Source organism: Simochromis diagramma, unplaced genomic scaffold (genome assembly GCF_900408965.1).
Source record: "Simochromis diagramma unplaced genomic scaffold, fSimDia1.1 OVJJ01000433.1, whole genome shotgun sequence".
NCBI lineage: Eukaryota > Metazoa > Chordata > Actinopteri > Cichliformes > Cichlidae > Simochromis > Simochromis diagramma.
In genome coordinates, this window is record NW_024387031.1 from 4601138 (window position 1) to 4626605 (window position 25468).

At 42.8% G+C, this 25468-nt stretch overlaps 1 protein-coding gene and 1 long non-coding RNA gene across 3 annotated transcripts in view; both read left to right on the forward strand.

The window, feature by feature from the left end:
- LOC120740550 (protocadherin-1-like) overlaps positions 1 to 25468 on the forward strand; it is a 236799-nt gene that overhangs the window by 174701 nt on the left and 36630 nt on the right. The window contains exon 5 of one of the 2 annotated variants that reach the window (XM_040042985.1): positions 1557 to 2771. The exons of the other annotated variant lie outside the window; for it this stretch is intronic. Coding sequence (XP_039898919.1) covers positions 1557 to 1615 — 59 coding nt within the window. The 3' untranslated portion in view covers positions 1616 to 2771. Of the gene's footprint in view, positions 1 to 1556; positions 2772 to 25468 lie in introns of those variants that run through there. 2 annotated transcript variants of the gene reach the window in all.
- Positions 4599 to 25468, forward strand: part of LOC120740551 — a 37968-nt gene continuing 17098 nt past the window's right edge. Inside the window, exon 1 of the long non-coding RNA XR_005697402.1 lies at positions 4599 to 12315. This is a non-coding gene — a long non-coding RNA (uncharacterized LOC120740551). The remainder of the gene's footprint in view (positions 12316 to 25468) is intronic.

A 25468-nucleotide genomic window follows, 5' to 3' on the forward strand; every position in this document is an offset into this window, starting at 1 on the left:
GGGTGATTGTGTAGTTTGCATGTAAAATTAAAGCAATCCAATGAACTTCAACTACCACATTTACAATAAAAGTGATTATAAGTTGGATTATAAATTACGTGTTTTTTATTTTGCATGTTTTTATTATGATTATCATAATTATTATGACAGTTGATTGTAAAGTATATACAGTAAGAACCCTGTGCAGAAGTGCGTATAGTGCGGTGGTTTACACATTCGCTTAAAAAGCAGCAGGAGATCAGATTCCTTTGGGGTTGTATCAGGAAGGACATCTGGCATCAAACATGTGGAGCTTTCCGCTGTGGCAGTCCTCCAGTGAGGGAGCAGCCGAAAGTAGCTTTATGTAGAATTACGCAGAATTAGTTGTAGATAATTATAAAGACATAACGGCACGAGCAGTGCTGTAGGAGGCGCTCCAGAGTCACACCTGTAAACAGCCTGTCCACATGGCTAGCTAACAACTGCAATGCAAGTGAGCTGTGGCTCTGTGAGACCTCTTTCTGTCACTGTATTCACAGGTGCCTGAGGTATCAGTAATGAGGATCAGCATGTATGCTTGCACAAACACTGCATGTAAAGCTACAGAAATGTTTGGAGGGGTATTTGGATCAGAGCTGTAGACATGGGCTACACCAGAGTGACAATAATCAAACACCCTGAGTGCAAAAGAATAAACAGCCATGAGAGCATGGAGAGCTTCAGCAGCCTTTACCCAAATTCCTGTTTTATCCACACCTTCTCAGGAGAGGACGTTTAGCACAATGATGCAATAGTGCATTTCTAGGAATCTTCAATATTTCTTTGTACGCAAAATTCAAAGCCAAAGACTCACAAGCTTCCAGTAATAGTGTAATCATTTAAATGACTGAGGGTGCAAGGCATACGTGTGCGTTCATGCAGAACCTGGCCTGACAAAAATGTGCAAAACCGAACTCAGTCCATCTGACTCAGGCGAACAATGACAGAACAATTAGCAAACGTTAACGTGAGCTTTTGCAAACCTCGGCTCAAGATAGTTTTATTATTATTATTACTTTATTTAAACTGTTCGTTAACAGGAATTAAACTTTTAAATGAAATCGGAAGCTAGCTTATCCAATTAGCCTGTCTCAAACTGTCATGGCTGACTAAATGAACAAAGCTCACATAATCTTATATATTCGTGTCTCGATTTATAAAACATGTAGTTCTGTTTCTGAATTTCTGTTCATACCAAAACGGTTGTTTGACTGAATCCAATGTGACCACCGAGACTCAATGATTTGGTCTTTTTTTAACAGCTGTATATAACTGTGGCCATGTGAGTTTATGAATGGTGCACTTATTTTTTTTAAAGATATTTTCAAACTGATCAGTGAATTCATTTTGCGTATTTTGCCCCCACATTTTTTTTTTAATTAGCTTCCTTTTTTAAGCATCATTTTTCCTTCAACCAGCTTTCAATTACTCCTACGTTTTTTGGCATTTTTTTCTCATTTCTGAGACATTTTGCATGGAATGTGATATCTACGTTGCGTTACCTGAGGTGTAAGACGTCCGTATCTATCCTCTTGTAGGTGGAGCGTCGTCAAGCACCCAGCCGGAGAGGGGGGCCGGACATAAAAGACTGCCTTAAGACAAAACTAAAGACACAAAGAGCATCTAAAGCTTCTTTTTTTTTCCTCCTTGAATTTACAAAAAGAAAACCGATTCAGTCCTCAAGCTTTTTCTGTCTCTGCTTCGGTTCTGAGGATTTTTTCTCTTCCCTCCTTGCCTGTGGTGGTTGTGAACTGCTTTTTTTGCTTCATGTTTCACTTCGTACAAGTTCCCATCGAGGAGAATCAAAAAACAAAAACCTGATTAAAGAAATATTTTTTGGTTGGAGAAATTTTCCCGAATAACGAGGAGTTAATCATCTTTGGTTCCTCTGGGATCTTTTTTTTTTTGTTTTTGTCCCTCCTCGTCCTCGGTAGGTCACTTTTTTGGGGAGCGGATTTGTACCTTTTCGCCTACGCTGCACTGTTCTCTTTGTGGATGTAACTGACGCCTAAGTGGACTCGTCACGATCGCAATGGATTATCGGCCGTTTGTGGGTTTTTGCTCTTGTCGCCTCTTTTTATCAGCTGGTTTGAAGCTTCTTTTCTGTGTGAGAACTACACATTGTTTCCCAAAAGTCACATTTTATGGGCCTTTTTGACCTTTATTGACCTTTCTCCAAAAGTTGATTCTGTTCATCTGGACGTAGCGTTTTGTGGGAGAAAAAGTTTCGTCACTCATCCAAGAGACTTCTTCAGTCTCAGCTGACTGCAGGTTCCCCCAATCTTATAAATGGCTCGTCTAGCACAGCACAAGAAGTCTAAGACCAGGCAACAAAGGAAGTTTGACTTACTTGTTGTACGTCGGAAACCACCACAAAATACGGAGAGTATCCTCAGTGACCAGAAGAGACAAGGATGCGACACCGAGGATGTGGATAAGTGGGTGAAGAATTTGTCTGACAGACAGCTCACCCAAACAGAGAAAAACATCCTTGCTAAAGGGTTGAATTTTGCTGTCACACCGAGACAAATCCCGATAGTGGAGCTGATCGCAGCCACAGAAACAGCAATTCGTAACAACAATATTGCAGAAGTGGAAGCAGAGCAACTACGGACGAAAGTTTCGGCCTGTCTCAGCAATGCAAAGCCCCCAGCATCCAACATCACCATGGAGGAGAGCAAGGCACTCACATCACTTGGTGATGACAACAACATTATCATCCTTCCAGCAGACAAGGCACAGTACTGCTAAACCAGAAAGACTATCGTGAGAAAATTTTGTCACAACTCAGTGACGAAAATACTTATGAGCCCCTGAAATGAGACCCAGGAAGTGGCTACAGGAAGAGGGTGATAGACTGTCTGAAGCAGTTAGAACAAGACAAGGCTATTGACCAGACCCCACACCACAGGCTATACCCAGGGGAGTCTACACCAAGTCTGTATGGTTTACCGAAAATACATAAACAGGGTGCACCTTTAAGACCGATTGTCTGCATGATCAACTCGGTCACCTATAACATCTCCAAGTTTCTGGCTTCGATCCTCAACCCGCTGGTGGGCAGCTCTGAACACCACATCCAGAACACCCTGGATTTTGTTGAGAAGGTGAGAAATGTTATTATCGAGTCAGATGAAACCATGGTCTCGTACGACGCTACATCTCTCTTCACTTGCATCCCAGTCACGGAAGTGTTGGAGGTAGTCCGTAAGAGATTACAGGATGACAACCAACCTCAGCAACAGGACCACTCTCAGCATCGACCAAGTGTGTTTGCTTTTGGAACTGTGTCTTCATCCCACCTACTTCACATTCAAGGGTCAGTTCTACAGGCAGAAACATGGGTGCACCATGGTCTCCCCAGTTTCACCCATCGTGGCCAATTTGTACATGGAAGAAGTGGAAAAGATGGCTTTGCTATCCTACCCTGGAACACCACCAAGTCATTGGTTCAGATATGTGGATGACACCTGGGTGAAAATCAAATCTCAGGACGTACTACATTTCACGGATCACATTAACTCGGTGGACCGACACGTCACCAGGGAGGATATGAAAAGTGGAAATATGAGATTTCCATCAGTAATTTGGGACATCTAAAAGCTGACGTGTACCGTAAACCTACACATACGGATCAGTATTTAAGGTTTGACTCTCATCATCCACTGGAGCACAAACATGGTGTCATCAGGACGGTACAACACAGAGCGAACACCATCCCCACTGACACAGCGGCCAGGGAGGCAGAAGAACAGCACATCAAGAAGGCCCTGAGTAAATGTGGTTATCCCAGCTGGACTTTTGTCAAAGCTGGAAAGGCACCTAAAGAAAGCTCCAGCCGATCCAGCAGAGAAGGACAACCGCTGCCCAAGCGAAAACCTGTAGTGATCCCATATGTGTCAGGAGTATCAGAGCAGTTGAGACACATTTTTTCTAAACACTGGGTCTCTGTGGCTTTTAAACCCCAAAACACGCTGTGACAAAAATTGGTCCACCCCAAGGATCGGGTCCCCCGACACAAACAGAGTAACATAGTGTACACTGTTAAGTGCCAGGAGGATTGCCAGGATTTATACATCAGGGAAACCAAACAACCTTTGGCGAAGCAGATGGCACAACACAGAAGAGCTACCTTTACACCTACAGGCCAGTGGACACTCTTTCAATGATGAGGATGTACACATCCTGGACAGGGAGGAACGCTGGTTTGAGCGCGGAGTCAAGGGGGCCATTTACGTGAAAAGGGAAAGACCATCTCTGAATCGAGGAGGGGGCCTAAGGGTACATCTGTCACCATCTTACAATGCTGTGATTGCAGCCATTCCCCAACTCTCTGTTAATGGTACTCATGGCCATTGATCAGTGGGCTTTGGTCAGTGGGTTTTGGTCAGTGGTTGTTGATCAATGGTCATGAGAATTTGCATAATTACGATTAAGGAACTGACCTCCCAGCCCATTGTTCATCCAGTGGGCTGGTTTCAGTCATTATGCAAATGAACTGTTTATAAGATTGGGGAAACCTGCAGTCAGCTGAGACTGAAGAAGTCACTTGGATGAGTGACGAAACGTTTCTCCCACAAAACGCTACGTCCAGATGAACAGAATCAACTTTTGGAGATTTACTTTCCTGGATGATTGAGAATGCATCAAGAAAATTTATTGACCTTTGTTTCCTTTTTCTGTAGCCCCGGTGCCTGGAGTTGATGAGTGACAGTCAGGGTTCGGAGGACAGGGTGATTGGCAGATAATCAGCCAACCTGCTTTCTCTCACAGGCCGACAGAAAGGCTTGTCAGGGTGGACAGGAACTCACTCCTGCCACTTCACTTCCTTTATAATTGATTTAGAATTGACTGGCCACACTCTTACATTCAGATGTCCTCTTGTTTGTCTTGTAAACTGGAGTCAGATGATAAAATGAAAATCAGTTTAATCTATGTTTCCAGTGTAGAAGTTGAGCCGAGCTCAGAGACTGAAAGCTGGAGAAAACTGCTGCATGAAGAAGAAAGGAAAAAGACGATGCATTCATTCATTTTTTTATTCAGGTTACTGATAAAGTTACAGGTCATTAGGTTAAAATTCAGAGAAAAATAAAACAAATCTTTGTATAATAACAAATTTACTAGAATTGATTGATTCTTTCTTCTTTTTTGCACATTCAATTTCTGTTTTATCAAATGAGACATTTTTAGTAAAGTCAATGGACTTATTTGAAGTTTATGAGCATTTTCTTATAATTGGTTGATGAATTCCTGAAAAACCTTTAGTTGGAATTAAAACAGCAGCTTTGTTCTGCTTCCGGTTGCTGTGCTGAGCAAACGCCATCATCCTGTATCTAAAACCAGAACTATTATTATTATCTAAAGAACTACAAGCACCAAAAGATAACTGATAACTTTATCATAGTATATACTGTGTCGCAATACATGAATATTCAGACGCGATCATTCTGTCGTGATCTCTCTGTTTAAATTCTGCTGTTGCTCCATATCCAAACCACAGTCAGCTCCACGTCCTCCTTTACCCCTCCTGTCCTAAAAAGCTCATTTTAACAACAAATAGCTTGGAGATTTCCTTTTTTTTAGGCCATTTAAGATTTAACTGCCAGTGAATCCTGTCATTCAGGCAGTTAGACTCCATATCGACCTGTTAATCAAATCATTAACGACTGAAGCTCTTATTGACCTGCCAGTCAGAGCTTTTCTTTCTTGTATCTTCCAGTAAATAGACTTGTGTAGGACTCAGCTGGTTGGTTAGTGCTACAGCTTAGTAACAAATGAATAACTACCGAAAACCTGGATTATTTGTTTGTAAGTACAAAAGTGTGTTTATTCTGACTTATAGCGGTATGTTTATGGGATATAAAGTTGTAAAATGGTGTATGAATTTGAATATTTGTAGTGATCACTGGTTTGCTGTAGAAATCCAACAGAGCAGCTCAGTGGCTTGCTACTGTACCTGTGAATGTACTTTGTATTCAGAGGTTTTTATTAAAATAAATAAGTGCTGATATCATGTGCCGCAGCTTTACTTTCTCTTTTCATCTGTTTTCTGCACGTCTGAAGCCAAAAGCAACACACACACACACACACAGAAAGTTTGCTCTTGTTCCTGAGCACCTTGTATGAGACACCTTAACGTATCTATTTTCACGAGAGACCTCAGCGGGGATATCATATTGACTTTGCTTCCAAAGTTTTAATTGCACAATTATGTATCATCTCAAGCTGCTTGATTATTGATCGTGGAAAGTATAAACATGTTTGCAGTGTTGATGAGTAAACCCTCTCTAATGAGCCTGCACTCAGTAAACTAGCTCATGTTTCTACATGACTGTTGTGGAATCTAAAATAAGGCCCAATCTTCTTAAACCTTTCCGAAATATTGATGATTATCCCTAACTTATTGACTTCAGTAGAAGGCATCACCCCGGAGAGTGCTGAAATGTTTCTCCTCCTTCTAAGTGAAAGGCGTGAGTTCTCACACCAGTACAAAGACGGGGAACTGTCCGCATTGGTCTCATCAAGTTAAAAGAATTTCAGCTGATGCGAAGATCCAACAATGAGCTGGTTTAAGTTAGATCAACAGGTTCAGTCAACTCAAGAATTTTCCCACCATTAGTTGCACTGCAAGAAAAACTCACGGTGCAGTAATCTGAATATTTGCTGTCAGTGCAACACTGACTCCATTCTTTGAGGGTTGTGATGCTGTGCTGTAGGGTATTGTTTCATGTACCACATGACTGTGAGGGATAGAGATGGACTAGCTTGTCGTTAACGTGGCCCATTGGTTCATAAAGAGTCGACCACTGGGGCTCATGCTTGATATAGACCCGTTCTTTGACCTTAACTTTCAGTGTTTGTTCTGGCAATTGAACAGTTTTTAAGAATAAACTCAGAGGATCAAAGGTCAAAGGATGTGAAATGCAAACATTTCCGAGCGTTCAAATCGACCTGGAGATGAAAAGAAAAGGACAGCGACTCAGAGCGCTTAGTATTTTTTTATCAGTATAATTAAATATCATCCAGTCACTGAGGCTTCACCGCAGTGAAAATAGCTTCGTGTGTGTGTGTGCGCGTCTGTGCGTGTGTGAAGTTTCTGTGAAATGTGTGTCGTTGCAAACTTTTTGAAGTTTGTGTCTGCTCACTCAGGTACGCTGCTGTCATTTTCTGACTAATTTTCTCCTTCAGTGACAGCTCTACACCTGGTTACACACACGCGCACAAACGCACACACCCCTCTGAGCCCATATACGTGAGCTGCTGTCACTTGGACTATGTGACTAAATTTCTATCAGCTATACTGTGCCTGTGGGTGCACAGTTGAGTATTCTAGCTGACTTTAACCTCTTGAGAATCCAGAGATTTGAACCCGAGTGGGGTCACTGATCTCCTGAACTCTGGTCCACCTATCGTAGGTCCTGTTTACCTTCAGCTCAGGTCAGAAAAAAGAATGACAAGCAGTTGATTTATCAGCCGTAAGCCGTCCACACCTTTGCACAGGTCACTGACATCCACGAGTTTTTGGTCTGACTTTCCATGGTATGCAAAACGTGCAAAATAGTTTTTTCCCTGTTTTAGATCAAACAGATGCCATGAAAAGATTCATATTATATTTTTTAAATGTCTTTCCCTGAACATGAAGGCAGTTTTGCACCAGTCTTATGTTACTGTAGGCTCTTTATAAAACACCTGAAGGTGGCTGTTTTGGTGATTTAAAATAGAACTAAAGTTTCACGTCTGGATGAGGACAAACTGCACTTTCCTTACAGGTCACACTCATATTATATTAGATTGGAATGAATCATTTTCAGCACAGAACTGAATATAATTAGTTAGTAAATAGACATGTTTTTATATACCAATAGAAGCCAATAAAGTAAATAAAGCTGAAAACTGGACGTTTTTGGAAAACAGTACATGTAAAAATACGTCGGGAGTCTCAAACATTTGTATATTTTTCTCATGTACTGTGGAGCTTTGCTTCTCACCGGTTTTACACACCGAGCACATTGTGAACAAAATGACAGGAAATTCAGAATTTTTCAGATCTGAATTTGTCCTGTAACGTACATATGCACCAAAAAAATGCACTGCAAAAAAAAAAAAGAACTAGAGTCGACATGAAGCTTGTCCTGATGTTTCTAAAGAAGAATAGCTAGAAACTGAATCTCTGGATACACCCAGTTCTCAGGAGAAGGCAGCGGCAGGGAGATTTTCAGGAGTTGAAGCTGTTTCACGGCCGCTTTCGTCCGTATTTCAGGATGTCGGTGGGGCAGTTTGAGCTGAGGAAGCAGAGAAATCATTTCAGAAAGTAAATAACCTCGAGCAGCACCTAGCTGTGTGTCTGAGGTCAAATAGGATTTCCATCATCAGTGCACTTGTTCCCAAATGCTGTGGTCTGATTGGTCAGATCTGGTTATTTGCAAACAAAAATCTAACTTGGTCAGAAAAAATAAGCACTGCAAGGTCGTCCTGTGAAATTTGGCTGCATTAAGAATATGTGAGTCCGAAATATATTTAAAACGCAAACTTTACGCGTCCGGTGTCTGAAGAACTTTACACCATGAATAAGCCTCAGCTATAAAAGCTCGATGAAGCTGTAAATATTACATATTCCATGTATTCCACATGCATGATGGTTTCTGTGGCTGGTTCTGTACAAAAGAGCATCAGCGCATGTTCTCCCTCAGTTATTACATAACAGGAGCTAAAATTTACATAATTATCTAGCCAACCAAAAGTGACAACCATATGTGGTTTGGCCTTTCGACACACTCAGCTGGAAAAGCCACGTTATCTCTCTGTAGACTCTCACCATTTGTTGAGCTACTGCTGGTATACTGGCCTGTGATTGGCTCAGCTGTTTCCATCCAGTAATCTGACTAGCTGAGAGCAAAATGAATCTTCACTGCACCTTTGAATGTAGCACCAGCGAACTCACACAAACCAGAATCGCACGTGCACCCAAGATCTGCCGCTTTGCACGAGCCACTCTCTCTCTTTTTTCTTTTCTTTTTTTTTACCTCGACGACCGAGGCTTGTAATCTTGCAAGTCGAGCATGTGAAAAAGACCAGGATTAATCAGTTTACCGTCCCACCAGAGAGAGGACACGCTGCCTTAATAAATAAATATGAATAAGCTTGTAGAGTTTGGAACAGACCATTAAAAAGTCAGAGAGAACATGGACCAAAGTGAAGCTCGAGGTGTGTTTGGGTTCAAGTGAGAGGATCAAGGAGATGTCACAAGTCGCTTTTGGATCAGATCCAATTATGTGTGGCTGATAGCGGCGTGCATGTGTGTGTGTCGCCCTGGAAGTCTTTAAGAGTGGGGTCGTCTTACCTTATCTTTTGTGGTAAATAAACTGCTAAAGATGCCGTGCGTGGTTTTTTTGTGTGCGTGTGAGAACCAGTCCATACTTGGTGCCGCTGTTATATTTTAATTAAAGCCGAACAGCAGCCTTAATTACTGCCATGATAAACAACACCTCTCTCTCTCTCTCTCTCTCTCTCTCTCTCTCTCTCTCTCTCTCTCTCATCAAAGCACCGACAAAGCTTCCTCAGATGTACACACACACACACACACACACTCAAAGCCTGCGGTTGGTCTCGGTGGTGCAGCAGAACTGTGTTTATGGCTGTTAATGAAAACTGAGGCCAGAGTCCCAGAATCCCAACGCTAATCACCATCTAACTCTCTGGACAGGAGAGGATGGAGGGAGAGGGAGATGAAGGGTGGGAGAGGGAGTTTTTAGAGACCAAGACACATGAGCGTGTTCATGTCTGTACGTGCAGAAACAGATAAAAAGTGGCGGTGCAGTCATCCGTCAATTTGCTATGATTACTCTGCTCGCATGTATTGCAAGCGTCTGCTCGGATTACACATCTTGTGGGGACCCGTCTTCCTTCTGAGGACGAAAATGTAAAGATCCCATAACTCAATCACTCTTGTTTACAATAGTTAAAATGAAGGCTAAGTTTAAACAAGCAGTAGTTATGGCTAAGGGCAGCGTTAAGTCCTCTGAAGTGACGGAAGCAAAACTGTGTGTGTGTGTGTGTGTATACGTGTGTTTATGTGTGTGTTGGTGCAGAATCGCAAAGGAAAAGTCTAAAAAAGTCATGAGCTCTGCAAGCATGGATTCAGCTGTGCATGTAGGCAGTGTTTGTGAGCCACTTTGCAATTTCCCTTCAGTTTTATTCATAGAGTATGATTTTAAATCAACATTCACTTTTGATTCTTCGATAAACACACCATTAGAGAACAAACCCTAGCAAACTAGTTGGTGACAGTGGGGAGGAAAAACACGTTTTGTGTGTGACGGCCTTTAGAGTTAAGGTTCACTTGGGTTTGGTGAGGTCTGAGGCAGGACTAATGTAAGGATTATGTTGCAAGACAAAAGGTCATCACAGTGTTTGCATGCAGGGTTAATATATTTATGCACTGTTTTCAGGTGTTAGCTGTGGATGAGAAATTAGCACTTTGCAGAATGTGAGGCCCTGCTCTGCTGTTTCCACACAGAGAATCTGAAAATAACCCAGAACAGAGAGTTTATTAACCATACACAGACTCACTGAGCTCAAACAGGCTGGAGAAAATGGACCTTATAAAGAGACACGAGCGCCCAGAGAGCACTGCGAGTCTGAGTGGAGAGGGCAGCTGGGAAACACTGAGATGTACTTCCTCCTCTGAGACAAATATTCCTCGTGGCAGGAAGTAGTTTTTCCTCACATTTCCACATTTCAATGACAGAAAAAAAATTTATTGCCCAAAGCAAAACTACGAGTTTAATTTACTTCATCTCATACGCTCTACCACGCATTACATACCACAAATAAGTGCTATCCTTCTTACTCCACATACAGTATAAATTAATAACCATCTGTAACCTGTTAACTGACACCACGCTGCGTTTCATCGTGGCAAAATGTCTTCCTGGAGACACCCACTGTGGCAGGAATGATCACAAAGGCTGAGTGCTTTGGCCGGTGTTTATATGTCTGACTGTGGACACATTTGGTCCTCAGTGAGACGCAGCAACACTTCACTGGTGTGTAGTTCAGATCAAAATGATTGTGTTGATTTTAAACATAATAAATGGGCCTGTGGCTGTTATCCACTTTATTCCTTCTCACCTTTTTAAATGATATTGGTGGCGTGGCTGGTGTGATTCCATTACTTTGTCTTGGTTAGCCTTAAATTTAAAAAAAAAACTCCACCTTCGTCTTGTTGTTGTTGTACAAATATGTTGATTGGATGTGAAAATTCATCCATGAGATCACTTCTGTGCAATAGCTGACTGAAGCACCAGTCTTTGGAGCCTTTGATCAGTTTGCATAGATGACATCATTTTTATTTTATATCGTATTATTATATCTTGAATCTGGAACCATTTGTATTTATTGAAGTCATCAGGTGGGTATATCATGCATCACATTGTAATGACAGAAAAGGGAAGCAGCTAAAGTTTTACATCGCCCTTTTTTTTAACAGCAGGAGCTGTTTTGTTGCTCTGGTAGGAAATGATTTAAAATGATTTAACACCTTTTAAATCATGATGCTCCGTAATGTCAAATTGTGGCATTGTGCCATAAACGGGACATGGCTGCTAAATACAGCTGGACCTAAAGGTCATTAACGGTATAACATAATGTGAACCTGCCTTATACATTTAGAAGCAATTTATACTTTCCTTGCCTGAAGAGGGCAACATTCTCAGGCCTAAATCACCCGTATTGCGTCTTCATGTTGAGACAGTTTTTATGGTAATGCAGATATAAATCATGTTGCTTTGGCAGTAATGTTCCTTGTTTTGGATGCCAAAAACAAGATTTGATTGGATCGAACCGAGGTCACGATTTCAAACCCATTTCTAATAAAAAAAAATTCTTCGACTGAGTTTGTGGATGAAGAACTTCTGAGACTGTAAAGTATCGTCTGCTACATTCTTTCAAAGCTCAACCAGACTGTTTCTGTTAGCAGCAAGCCAGCACACACACACACAGACACACACCTACAGGTACACACAAACAAAAGAAGACAAAGATACAGAGATTCCAAATAATTACTGAGCCCAGAAGTCTGCAGCAGCATTGAGCCAGCAGTGCTTCAGTGTCTGAGCTGTGTGTACGTGTGCGGTGTGTACCTTAATGAGGAGAAAGAGGGCAGACTGGTTTATAGAGAAAACCTTCCAAATCCCATTACTGCACTGGTTAGTGTGTGTGTGAAGCAGTGCATCATCGTATGTGTACTGGACTGTGTAGTATTATACGGTTCTCGTGTGTGTGTGTGTGTGTGTGTGTGTGAGTATTTACAGTAAAGTCTCTGTGTTGCGTGTGTGTCCCATTCTGTCCTCAGTAAATAGTGACTTCTCATTAAAGCTTTCCGCTCTGCTGCCGGTGAACGCCGAGTCCTGGAACCTGGATAATCCACTCCCCAACGCGTGCACACACACACGTACACCTACACACACACAATATACAGTATACACATGAACACAAGTCTTACTAGCCTGCTAACTTACAGTCCTTATATTAAATCTAACTATCTATCGATATATAAAAACATTAATTAAAAAACAGGGAAAAAGAACTTAGGAAGTTGCAGAGGAGGAGGAATGAAGAAGGAAGAGGAGGAGAAGCAGAGGGAGTGGGTGTATTTGTTGGTTTAATCCTCTCCTATTAGTGGCTCCTCTGTGTGCTGTAAGGATTAGCCTGTTGTCTGAGCTCCAGCAGGTCGGGGAGCAGGGGGCTGTAGCCTCCCCAGCAGCCCAGCCAGGAGCCTCCGACGACGGGCATAGCGACCCACCGCGGGTCCGCTCCTCCCCACCTCCGCCCTTGAGCTCAGAGAGGATTCGGCATTAGTTTGTTTGTTCAGAGCCTGGTGCTGAATAGTCAATGAGGTGATGGATGAGAGTGCGTTTCCCTGGGCAACAGTTTAGAGGCCCTCCCCTCAATTAACCTCTTGGCATGGCTCACACGCACACGCAAAGAAAAATCACACGCGCACGTATTCCGGAGATAACTTGCGCATTGATATGCAAGATCCGAAGTCATACAGCCCATGCACAGACCAGGTCAGGTTGTGGCTGCTGCTCATAATTCACAGCACACAGGCCAATATGCGCACACACATACACACACCAAAATGCGCAGCTTAGCGGAGGATGCTGTATTTACAATTCGGGTCACACAGGCAGAGATAAAAACACACTGAGGCGAACACGGGTCAGTGGTGCTACCGGTGCTTCTAATGCAGAGCACACTCCCACACACACACACTCATGCTCACAAAGTTTGAGGACAAGGCATTACTTGTGATGTTTATAATGCCAAACACACACACGCTGCCCATTCACAAGACAGTAGATAAGCTGTAAAGGAAACAACAGGGGATGAAACCTGCCTGAACTTCATGTTTCAAAAATGTTTTACATTTGTTTAGCTGCTTTTGTGTGATTTACGTCTGTCGTGTAAGAGGACAGCTGAGCCGTGCCTTTGGTGTAAATTCAGGCTGGTATTAACTTTGTATAACCCGAAGCATCTGATTGGTGCATTAATGGGTGTGGTTGAGCCTGTGAGGCAAAACGAAGGGAGAGAAAGTGTGTGATGGACTGCAAACGGCACGCAGGCAGGCCAGCTTTCACATCACATTATATCACCCCACTGTGTTTATGTGTGTGTGGGATGGTTTGAGGAGATGTGCATGAGTGTATACATGCATTAAAATGTTTCTGTGTGTAGTTTTGTGAAGAAAGGGGAAAGGGTTAGGGGACATGACTGTGTGTCTGCTGCATGACTGTGTGCGTGCGTGTGTGTGTGTGTGTCCAGGGGGGAGATCTTCTTCTGCTCCAGTTATAGCGGTCAGACACCAGCACAGTCCTCCACGGTCCACTTCCTGTCCATTTCCTGTTGACCTCTGACCCCTGCTGGATGAGTTGAGGTCCTGAGGGTTGTACGGTTGGTGTGTGAGTGTATGTGTGTAAAGGAGGTTTTTCAGATAAATAAAATAAACAAAAGCATAAAAATATGCCCACGTGAGTGCGATATCACGTATGCAATGATTTAATATTATCTGTATACATTTCCTAATACATCATAATCCATAAGTCACTGGGCTCCACTCTGTGGGATTAAACTATTAAAAGCACATTAGTGAGCCGCAGTTTGGCACTGGGTGGCATGTTCCTTCATTAGCATAAACACACGCTGTTATACACACCCCGTACTCGCTAGAGCAACAAATGTGAATTAAAATGCAGCTGAAAACAGCCCCAGTAACATTTGTTTGAGTAACCCTACTTACTCAAATAGATGCGTGTTAGGCTGTTTTAAGGATATTGTTTGAAGGAAGGGACTTTTTTAAAGGACCTTCTCCTGGCTCTTTGCCTTATTTATGCTATTACAATGCAATATGCTTATAATAAAGCATCTGCAGCCCCATTTTAAAAGAGAATCTACAGACTATTAAGGCATAACATTAAAACTCGTGCTTAACATTGTGTAGGACCTCCTTGAGCCACCAGAGCAGCTATGACCTATTGGAGGAAGAATGTGGCACATTTGCGTGCTGTGATGTTTTGCACCCAATAATGACACGTGAGAGATCCCTGGTTTGATCCTGGAAGGTTACCAGCAGAAAAATCTGTCAAATCAAACATGTAGAGCTGCCCACTGTGGCGACCCCTTGTGGTAAGCATGTAAAAAAATAGCTTTCTAGGGTATTTAGCTTATTCAGTCTTAGCTTTTGGAGGTCTCTGTACTCTGAGGAGTGAACCTGTGTATACAACTCGTAATGTTTTGAGATGGTAATGTCACTTATGTTGCGTTCATGTGGCTGTACTGCAGTGAGGCTCCCAGTGTTCTGGTTTAGCTAGTACCTGATTAAGACTCCTGTAGTAATTAATGGCTCCCAGTCAGTGTTCAATTGGTTAAACCAGTGTTCCTGTCCAGAAACTAATTAATCTTCCCTCACGTCATTTCAAAATGTTTGAAATTTAAAAAATCAAATCAAACTGTTCAGATTTCACGGTGCAGCAGATGGTCCTGTGGGTTTCGTGGACTGAGCTTGTCTTGGATGCTCAGTTGGATCTGGGTGGGTTGGAGGCTGGATCAACACTTTGAGCTCTTCTTCATGTTCTTTTGAACCACTGCTGGCAGCTTTTGTAGCACGGTGCTGCACACGGTCCTGCTGGGGGAATGCCTTTGCTCCAAACCAGCACACTCCCTCATGACAAAGTTCAAGTTGATGTCAAACTAACATCCACGTGAACGTTTGCCAGAAGAGCATGGCAAAGTGAGGAGCAGGCCAGTAATAAATACTCTTGCATTTCTATTTTAGCCTGTTTTACACTGAATCAGTTTGTGCTTTAAGGTCATGGGGTCAGGTGAGATACATACATGTACATGTGAGCTGTTGTTCTTCTCGCTCTATCCTATCCAAACATATTTTTTTCTCTTCCTTGCTGGGTTCTGTTACAAATATTCTGCATTGCTCTACGATTGTGACCGGACTAATCACAGTCTACAGCACCTGGTCTTGTGATGTGTTTGCTTTGTATCCCCTTTGCTCTAAATTGTGCTCCTTTCTTCTGTGTATTATTTGGAGGATACAGCGATTTTCTGTCTTAGCAATTATTGATTAGTCTTTGGCAGAAAATTCAGTCCATTCCTTGTCTCCTTTTTATAACAAAGATGTCACATGTGCTGGTTCCAGCTTTTTGGATGTCTTCTTTTCTCAGTTTGATGTCATTATGAAATGATTCTTTTGGTTTTTACCACCTTTTTCTGTTTTTTTAACATTTCATAGTCGAGACATGGATTAATTGAGAAAATAAGCAGCAACCTTAACTTTGCACTTTTGTACTCCTGGTTTCCTGCTCTTTAAGGATCCCACAGTAGCAGGCTACAGCGTACAGTATCCCAGTCGTCCATTATTATTCCCAGTTGCTCTGCTCCTAATTTTTCTCCTTTTGTGTATCCTCTCTTTTCTGCCTCTGCGACCTCCTAATTTCCCCACAGGGATCACAAAGTTTCATCTTCTCTTATTAGACTTAATTTGCACTGTGTATGTGTGAGAGTGTGTGTGTGTGTGTGTGTGTGTGTGTGTGTGTGTGTGTGCTTTCATTCTGCTCAAAGACGAGGAGACGCAGCCATGCGGTAAATTGTCCTTGTCATCTGTGTGTCACCAGCAGAATCTGTAACCTTAACAAGGACTGCGTGTCCGCTCTTTTTGGCGCTCAGTGGCGGGGCCTCTAAGGGCCACCGTGCAGCGTCCTCATCTCACAGGCGGGATGCCGGCAACCCGCCGGGACTCTTCCCCTCGATATGGAGGGCAGGACGCGCCAACGCCCTCAGACTGTGTCGCTGCTAATTAGGGAAGGTCTGTAGATCCATTTGCTAAGTGTGGAGGCTTCTGGAGCTGCGCTGGACTTTGGTTGCTAAACATGGTGATTTGGTGCCTTGCTCAAGGGCCTCCTAAGTACATACTTACTTCTTTAAGCTTCTTTAAACAAGATTAAATTTGAACCTCTTGAACCTTTTCTGGCCAAAAATAAAGCTTACTTTGTCTTTAGGACTGCAATTAACAAAATAATATTAATAATACTAATAATTACAAAAAATGCCCATATTGCAATATAATCATTGTGTCTCAGATTTTGGGTTATATGGGTTTAAATTGCTTCTCTAATCGGCGGCTTGAGATAAGCGATGTTTTTAGAAAGTGAGCAGTTCGCGCAGCCATTTCTGTTGTTTCCACCAGCCCTAACACAACAACAGACATGCTGCAGTGGGAGGTGACAGCAGCAGGGGGAGAAGCCGGCTGCCACTCTCACAAATGTGCATGAATATTTTCTGCAAAAGTCAGAGATTTTATTTCTGCTTTGCAGTCATGGCTGATCAGGCAACCACAGAAATTACAGCAAACCTTAAAAAGGACAGTGTGTTTGAGATAAACAATGTTTAGACCATGAGCTGCTGCTTGATTTCATGTGACCCAACAGTTTTCGTCACAAGCCACAAATGGCTTTATCTGGCAGCAAGATATGAATCCACTATACACACTAAACGATATGAGCGTGTGTTTTATAGAAGCAGGCTGCAGCAGGGCTGCTGGGATGAAAGACAATGCACCTTTCAAAGCAGCTTTCTGGTGACCTTTACAATTTTCATCTTAAAGGAGAATTCATCAACAGGAGATGATATCTCAGGTTTATTTACACAAATGAATGTGAAAATATGTGCTGAATTACGCATACAGCACATCTGTACAGCACATCTGTATAGGTCGTCTTTACTGTAAGGTTTTTTTTTTCATCCGCAGATAAGACATCTAGGCCTATACTGTCTGTTAATGCTTGGTGAAAATATGGTCATATGTTGTGCAGATGTGTGTCTATAATGCAAACAGAGTCTACTTAGTTGCGCTTAGTTCACCTCTCTCTCTCTGTGGCTTGGCCTCCCTCACCCTCTTCTGTCACTCATCTCCTTCAGAGAACCACCTACACAAACACACACACACTCACTCCTTCATACATCTCCTCTCTGCTATTTCATTCTGGTTTCTCTCCTTCAGTCACTTCCCTGGATTCGTTCTCTTTGGCCTCTATCCTGGCCTTCTCTCTCTCTCTCTTATAGTATCTTCTTTGTAAGCGGATCCTCTGCCCTGGCCTGCATTTGCATGGGCGGGAGCCAGTAAGGCGTTTGGCTCGAGGGGATGACTGAGAGAGGAGGAGAATCTCATTTGCATATATAACGAGGCCTTTTCTGCAGGCAGCCAGGGGAAGAGAAAACACAGGAAAATGGATTTATTTATGTATGGTTTTGTCAAAGATTTCCCCCAGCAGTTGAAGTCAATCCAGGAAGCCAATTATGCGTTGGATTGTGAGTGCGAGTTGTGAGAGGAGATCTCGCTGTGCTGCTGCACACCCCCAAAGAGCGGGCTGATCAGCAGTCGAACTGAACCGAGGATGATGATGGTGACAGTGATGGTGAGATTCGTGTGATTCCAGCATTATTGCGTCTTTTCCGTGTCTCTTTCAGTTGCTATCAAAGCGGCAGCCTTTCATCTGCCGCGTCCTATTCTCGCGCCCGTCTCCAGGCCCGTTTCTCTGAGAGGAGCTCTGGGCGATAACTAACCACCTTCCTCACTTTCTTGTCTTCGCTGTAAATGTCAAGAAAATATTAAAGAAAAAAAAAGAAAACTTGCCGGGAACCAGTGGGAGAACAGAATGACTTCACATCAGGACAACGATGTGCAAGATGTGCAAGAGGGCAGCTCCTCTTTGGCATCGTCACGAGTCTTCCTTTTTTGTTTTTATCAGACAGGACTAAGAAGAAGCAGTGGGTGAAAAAATTTGAAAAAAAGTCATCGCATATTCCCCCGGATTGTGTGCCCCCCCCCCCCCCTTTTTTTTTCCTATTCTAATCTGCTATGCAAAAGAATTAAAGCATGGAGCCGAGCTGTTATCTCTTGCACACAGCACAAGAAAGAGAGAGAGGGAGAGAATAGGCTAACGCTGAATAATGAATCAAACACACTCCAAAGCCTTTTACATTTCCTATACTTCACCTTAAATATTGAGAGGCCTGCTTCCCAGCCCACTATTCCTTTCAGGGAAACAGAAAAGTGGAAACTTTCAAGATGCAGAGGCGTGAAGACCGAAGGGTCTCTCCATCCTCTGTTTGCTTCTTTCCCTGAGACTGACTGATGTTGTTTTGTGGTTTTACACGCCACTCGCCCGCTGACATTTTGCATAATGCGGACCGAGCGACTGCCGACTGAGGATGATCTAAGCAGCTGGACAGCTTGTGATGAATGCTGGAAAGTCACAGCGGAGGAGGGAGGGGGCAGGGTGCTGGCTGATGGATCGGCAGAGAGAGCTGCTCCAGCTTGGGGTGCGGAGACGTCAGGAGGAGTTTGTTTGCTGGGAAAACTGTGAACTTCATCAGGTTTCTTGCAGTTAGAGCAGTGACTCCCAACAGAGTCGGAGCCCAGGTTTTAGGAATTCTTATTTTAGGAGTCCTGCAACGCGCTTCCTGCTACCTTTTTAAAGGTTTGAAAAAGAGACGTACTGTAGCTCTGCTTAAAATGCTACCGCTGCGCTAATGCCGAGGTCTTTGCTGTATTGTCTGTTCAGGATTTTGCACATTTACAATGCTTCGTTCTTCAGTGGTTCATCCTTGTAGCAGAGGAAGATTTGATGGTCTGCTGAATAAATGATGTGCATGTGGGTGATACACTACATATATCGCAGGCAGTGGTGATATTGCTTTACATTTTCTTTACTGCATAAAATAAAATGGTGGTGAGAGACCACAGAGTGAACCAGGCTTGGTTAATGTTAAGAGAAACCGAACTGTTTCCCCAGCTGCTCTGACAGATCGATCACAGCCCAACACTTCATTGAAGTTGTACGGCGTTCACACTGAATATTCAAACCCGAGACGCCGTGTTTTTATGGCTGCGCCTCGTCTCTATCAAATGGAAATATTATTCATGCCTTGATCACCATTTTAAAAGTGTTTGTAGAGCCTCAGTTATCGAGGTCACAGGTTATTTAAAAGTATGCGGTGAAAATCAAACGAGGTTACAGAATACAACAATACTCCCTGCCACACTAAGAGTAAGTATTTCTAGCCCGTCGTCTGTTCCTGAGCATGAAATACTCGTCAAAGCTGAAGTCATCTCTGAGCTTTGGATGTGGAGTTGTTTGGTGTAGCGCCTTCACACGCTGGTCACAGCAATAGTGAGTCTGTTCTTAAGCACCCAGCAGTGCAGCGGTGGATAAAAGTCTTGCACAGAGCTTTGGAGACCAGCAGACTGGCTGTGTGCTGTCACCAGGATGCCATGTGAACAATATGATGCAGTGCAGTACTGAAGGCTACTCTTATTATGTTTGTGCTGGAGCACATTCTTTAACTCACCCCTGTTGCAAGTAGACAGAAGTCACAAGTCACAAAGAGCTTGTTTGAAAAAAGGAAAATAAATGTTAAAAACAACAAAAACTATCCACGGCAGCCTTGTTTTTGCTTTTTAGGTGTCTGGTGAAGCTTTTATGCGTCGTTCTCTTTGTTACTAACATCGCTGTCACCATCTTCCCTGTTCAGGTCAACTTTTCATCTAGTCAGGATTGAGCCTGCACACAGAGTCACTGGCATCAGGCTCGACACTTCAGGAATTTGGAAAACTGCACACAAGTAGTCACAGTGTTTGAGTTCCTACATTTCTCTGCAAACAGACAGCAACAAAAAGACCTGCAGCACTCCCACTAGTGACAGACTCTTGGTGAGGAGCTCTCATCGTCACATTTTATGCTCTGGGAATCCTTGAGCATCATTTTCAACATATGTATTTGATGATGTGAACAGGCACGTTTCAACTCAAACCACAATGTGTTCCTAATCCTAACCAAGCAGCTCTGATGCTTAAACCAGGTCAAATAATAACACAATGAAAATTAATAACAAGTAAAAACCAAAGTGCAGAAATAAAACAAGCAAACAGTTGGTTGACAGTCCTGTAATTTAAACCACTCTCACTTCCTGTCTCGTCCGCCTGCAGCCACTGGTTCATGGAGACTGATGGCAAAGGGCCTCCTGTGTGCATCTTTGAAATGTCAGACATTTTTGAAGCCCTGTGATGAGAACGGGTTGGTTTTTCAAATCCACTTCAGAGTTGTCATTATTCGGAAATCATACTGACATATTTGGACTCTTCAGTTGTGTCAGATCTCATCAATAATTAGTTTTTGCCCAAGTAACTCAGAAAGACTTCATGTAGTTAGAGTGTAGTTCCCAACACTTCCTTCTTTTGTCACAAACACAAGCCCACTAATCCCTTTATGTATATTATTCACTTGAACTGAGATGGTAACTCATTGCTGCCCACAGATAATTGGGCATGCCAGAGAAAAAGAACGAGGAAGATTTAGGCTTGCATAAAATGATGAAAGATCACAAACTAGTCCCTTTCTGTTGTACTCACTCACATGTTGTACTTTAAAGAACGGAACTCTGAATTCGTTATTTCAGAAACAACTAACCGTGCACGTGCTCCCACGTAAGTTTACAAATTATTTATTGGATGTACTGATGCACAGCCGGTCCGACTGTATGCTGGCGCTGATTCTCCAAGTTTCTGAAACTCAAAATTCCGAAGATATTTTCTAATTCGGTGTTTTAAAGGTGATGGAGAACACTGTCCATCCATAGGTGTTCATTTGAGTTGACTGAAAGTTATGAATTTTCATCTTTGATGAATTGTGACATGGTGGATGAGACGACTCCCATCAACATACAAATGATTCACCATTGGCTAAATGGCATTACAGGGACACACCAGCAAAATGTAACTGGCAGTAGAACAGAGTGACCAGCATGTCCCAAGTTAAGCCCCCTTCAGTCCACTGAAATTTGTTTTCATTTTATTTATATAGCACCAAATCCAAACAATAGATCCTACAACAATAGTCCCACAATGTGGAGCAACTAAGAACTTATTCAGTCCGATTCAAGCTCTGAGTAGAGCACAAATGATGAGTTTAGGGTTAATAAATCTGAATCTTTCAGGCTGAGCCTAAAAGCTTTTTTTTCTTTTGTCAGACAGATGCATCTTTGGAGCTCAGTCAGCAGCCCCGCGAGCAGATTTTAGTGAAAAACCGTGAATTTTATGGTGCTGCCTGGTTGAATAATGGCTGATAACAGTTCACTGAGATAAGAGCTGATACAGTGGCACCTAAAACTGCTGCTGTTTAACATATGGCTAGGTGCTAATGGAGCCCTCCAGACGCTCCTGTCTGTATTGTTAACTGCCAGCGGTGAACTTCCTGCCATGGCAGCAGTAGCGAAGTGAGACTTCACAGCTTCCCAGAGAAGATAATCTGATGTTAATTACCATGGGGTGCCAATAAATCACTCACAATCATGTCATAAACATGAAGGGGCCCTTCATGCATCATTATAGCTTTGCAGAGATGAGCGAGCACAAGCCTTTCGCCGCGACACCCTCCGCTTTGCATAAAAGTCCCTTCATTATCCCGCCCCGTCATTTCATGCACATGACAGTGAGGGTTTTTCTTTAACAGCCTCCACCATGTCTTTCACTCACTCTCGTCGCCGATGTCAAATTATAACGTGCCTCCTGACTGAACTGAGGCTTCACGCAGAGCTTCATAAAACAGCGTTAATGTGGGCAGGAGGACAGAGGCTGGAGGTAATCATGGATTTTTCAGCTCTTTATTTTAATTGATTGTTTAATTGATGCATTTAGAAACATTATACAAAATGATTTTGCATTTAAATCCATCCGAGGATAGTTCTTTCCCAGCATGCACTGGGTGAGAGGCCACGAGTCTTTCGAAGGGAAAAACTCTTTGATCATAAAATTATAGACTTCCTCGCTAAAGTCGGCAATCCAAATAATCAGTCGGAGAGGGCCTGAAATAGAGGAATTTTTTGGCTGTGTCGCTAAAGTCGGCACAGCACAGGATTACAATGGCGAAGGCTTCAAATCTACAAACCAACTGTAATGGAAACAGAGAAGGGTGAAGCAGAAGCAGCTCTCAGCTCCAGTGCCGAATATGAGAGATGTTGGCTAAACTACGCCTGAACCAGACCAGTACGCCTGCACCGCTCACCATCTGCCATCCATTATAATCACCACGTTGGCTGACAGCAGTGGGATTTTAAAGATTTTATTACTAAACTACCAAATGATTAGGTCCAAACTCTGAAATCATATTTTTTAAGCATCAAAGATTGTGTTAGATGCTGGTAGTGTGATGAAATTACGAGCTTGACAGGCTGTTACAGTTTAGATTTCATCTGGAACAGCTGCTATGCAGGTACACTGACACGTTGTTTAAATGGATGACTAAGAATATTGTGCTGTTATGTTTTTACCTGCATATTATTCTATGTAACTGACAGAGTTCAGTTTTTTGCACAGTGCATCTGCACTGGAGATGTTTCAAAAGCTGCTCAGAACAACTCAGCCCAAAGAAAAGTCTTCAGTCTTTGTTACAAAGGTTTGCTGACTTTGCCCCGAAATACATTTTTAAAACCCTTTTCCCACCTCAGAGTTATGCTTGTACCACCATATTTGTTGATGAGGAATTCTCAGTTTCCACGTCAGGGTTGTCAGAGTGCCACAACTCTTTCTTAAAATATGAAGCTGAAGCTCATGTTTTATACACCATGTCAGAAAAGCCTTAAACCTGCATTCTGTCTGATGGCCAGCAGGGGTCGACTGTTTGCGTTCTGATTGTAGGTCAGAGTCGGCTTCGCGTGACTATAACAGGACGTGCATGTAGGCAGGGCTAACTTGTGGTTGGCCTCTGTGACCTCACTCATCACATGTACTTTTGAAACTGCAGTTTTCCTCTGAAACCCCTGGAAAATGCAGAGTATGGGTCTTAGGTTGGTTGTTTTGTCAACTCCAGCTTTCAAGGTCAAAAATGAACCTTTAATTCATGTTTTTGTGAGCTTTGACTAAATAATTCCACAGCCAAGTAAACATGCTGACGGTCTTTTAGTACTTTCACTCAATTTTCTTTGCTTTCTTTTATGGAGTCATTTAAAAACACCACAAAACATTGCATTGACCGACGGTTTAGATGGATTCAATGTCCTTAAAAGACCTTTAATGTATCATAAAAGCAAAATTTATAAACATAAACTTGAATGCAGAAGAGTCATTAGCTTTGGAAACTCGACGTTTACCTAGAATGTTCATAGAGCACAGATCTGAAATTCCGTGTGAAAATACTTTTTCAAGGCTTTTTTAATGTCAGGCTTTCATTTCTTTTTCTGTGTGTTTGTTTTGGTTTTTCCTTTATTTGTGTGTTTGGCGCGCTCGCTCCACACAGAGATTTCATCCCCACACATCACCCTGCTCTAAGGTTAAAAACACAAAGTACATTTCAAATAATTCCCCTCCCTCGGTCCCCACTTCCTGTAAATCTCCATATCTAACAAGCATGGAGGTGACTCTGACAACCTGGCTCTGGTCGGTGCCAGCCAATTAGATCGGTCGAGTAGGATGAGGGCGCCCTCGGTGTCCTCGCAGCAGCATCTTGAATCTCACACTGCTCCATCCGTCTGAACATCTGGCTTGAAGCTGTGTCTGCCTCCTGCAATGTTGACCGTGCTGACGGGTCCATTAGAGGCTGTGTGCGCGCATGTGTCTGTGCGTGCACGCCTGCGTGTGTGTGTTTGAGCTGATACAGGAAATGACACGGCAGCAGCAGGTACACAGGCTCTCCCAGAGCACTTGTCCAAACCGATCAAATGGAACCTGAACTAAGCGTGAACGCCGGCAGATCCGTGTTCGGGGACTCGATCAGCTGCTGCTGCTGCTGTTGACGATGATGACTCACAACATGGCTGCCACAGGCAGAGCTGTTTAAAGACACCTGAGAAGAAGAGAAAAATGGATCTGATTGGTCTACGTTTATATACTGTTGAGCTGTGTTTTTACTGCAGGATTTATTCTTAACTTTAAATTCAGTGTAATGTAATGTTTTGATGGACAGCCAATCCTAATCCCATAGTCTCTGTGAAGATGGGATCCGTGTGGGGGTTTCTAAACAACAAGGCTCTTAGGTAAGCCATCGGAGATCGTTAAATGTGAGTGAAATTCAGCAGCAACAAAAGACTGTTAGTGATGTAAAGCGGGCGACTTTGTGGTGTTAAAGAGTGAGGAATCCCACTGACATGAGGGGATATGAATAATTTAAAGGTTTATCTATGCAACAGGAGCCTGGACTGTCCAGGCAACGAACCATCAGCTGCAAAGCAATGTGAGAAACTCTTTTAATGATAGTTAAGAAGATATGCGTTGGACTGAAATTAGCATTGACACGTCTCAGTGCATCATGATTGGGAGGATATCTTTGCAAGCACAATCATCATAGCAGCAACAACCAATCACATACAAGGCACAAAGATCAGCCTCGCTCTGTCTGGATGGCACGATTTGACTGACCGGCAGCGGGGCTGATGTGATTTGATTTGCTGGCACTTGAAAAGCTATGTTTCTTTTAATCTTTCAGTACATGTGAGGCGAAAGCAACAAATCCACCATTCAGTTTGGAAACTCGTGACTTCACCCCATTCAAAATGAATGAGAGGTGAGAGCACTGCATGTCTGAAACGCTGCTAAAAATAAAAGAAGAAATCTGCTTCGATGGAGGAGATTTTTATTAATCTAGGTGAACATCTGTTTTTGGTCCGCTTTAGTTTCTGTTTGAACTCTGGCTCATCAGGCACCGTCAGCAGGCCCGAATTTCTTCCTGATAAAGACTTTATGCCTCAGACAAATTCTAACAAGCCTCCCTGATTGTGTGTTCAATTTCCACTGTAAAATTAGCGCTACGTCCTCAGAGCTTTTTCTTAAACAGATCGGGAAAAACGAGGGTTGCAGGGTTATGATTATCTGTCACCGATTCAACGTTCT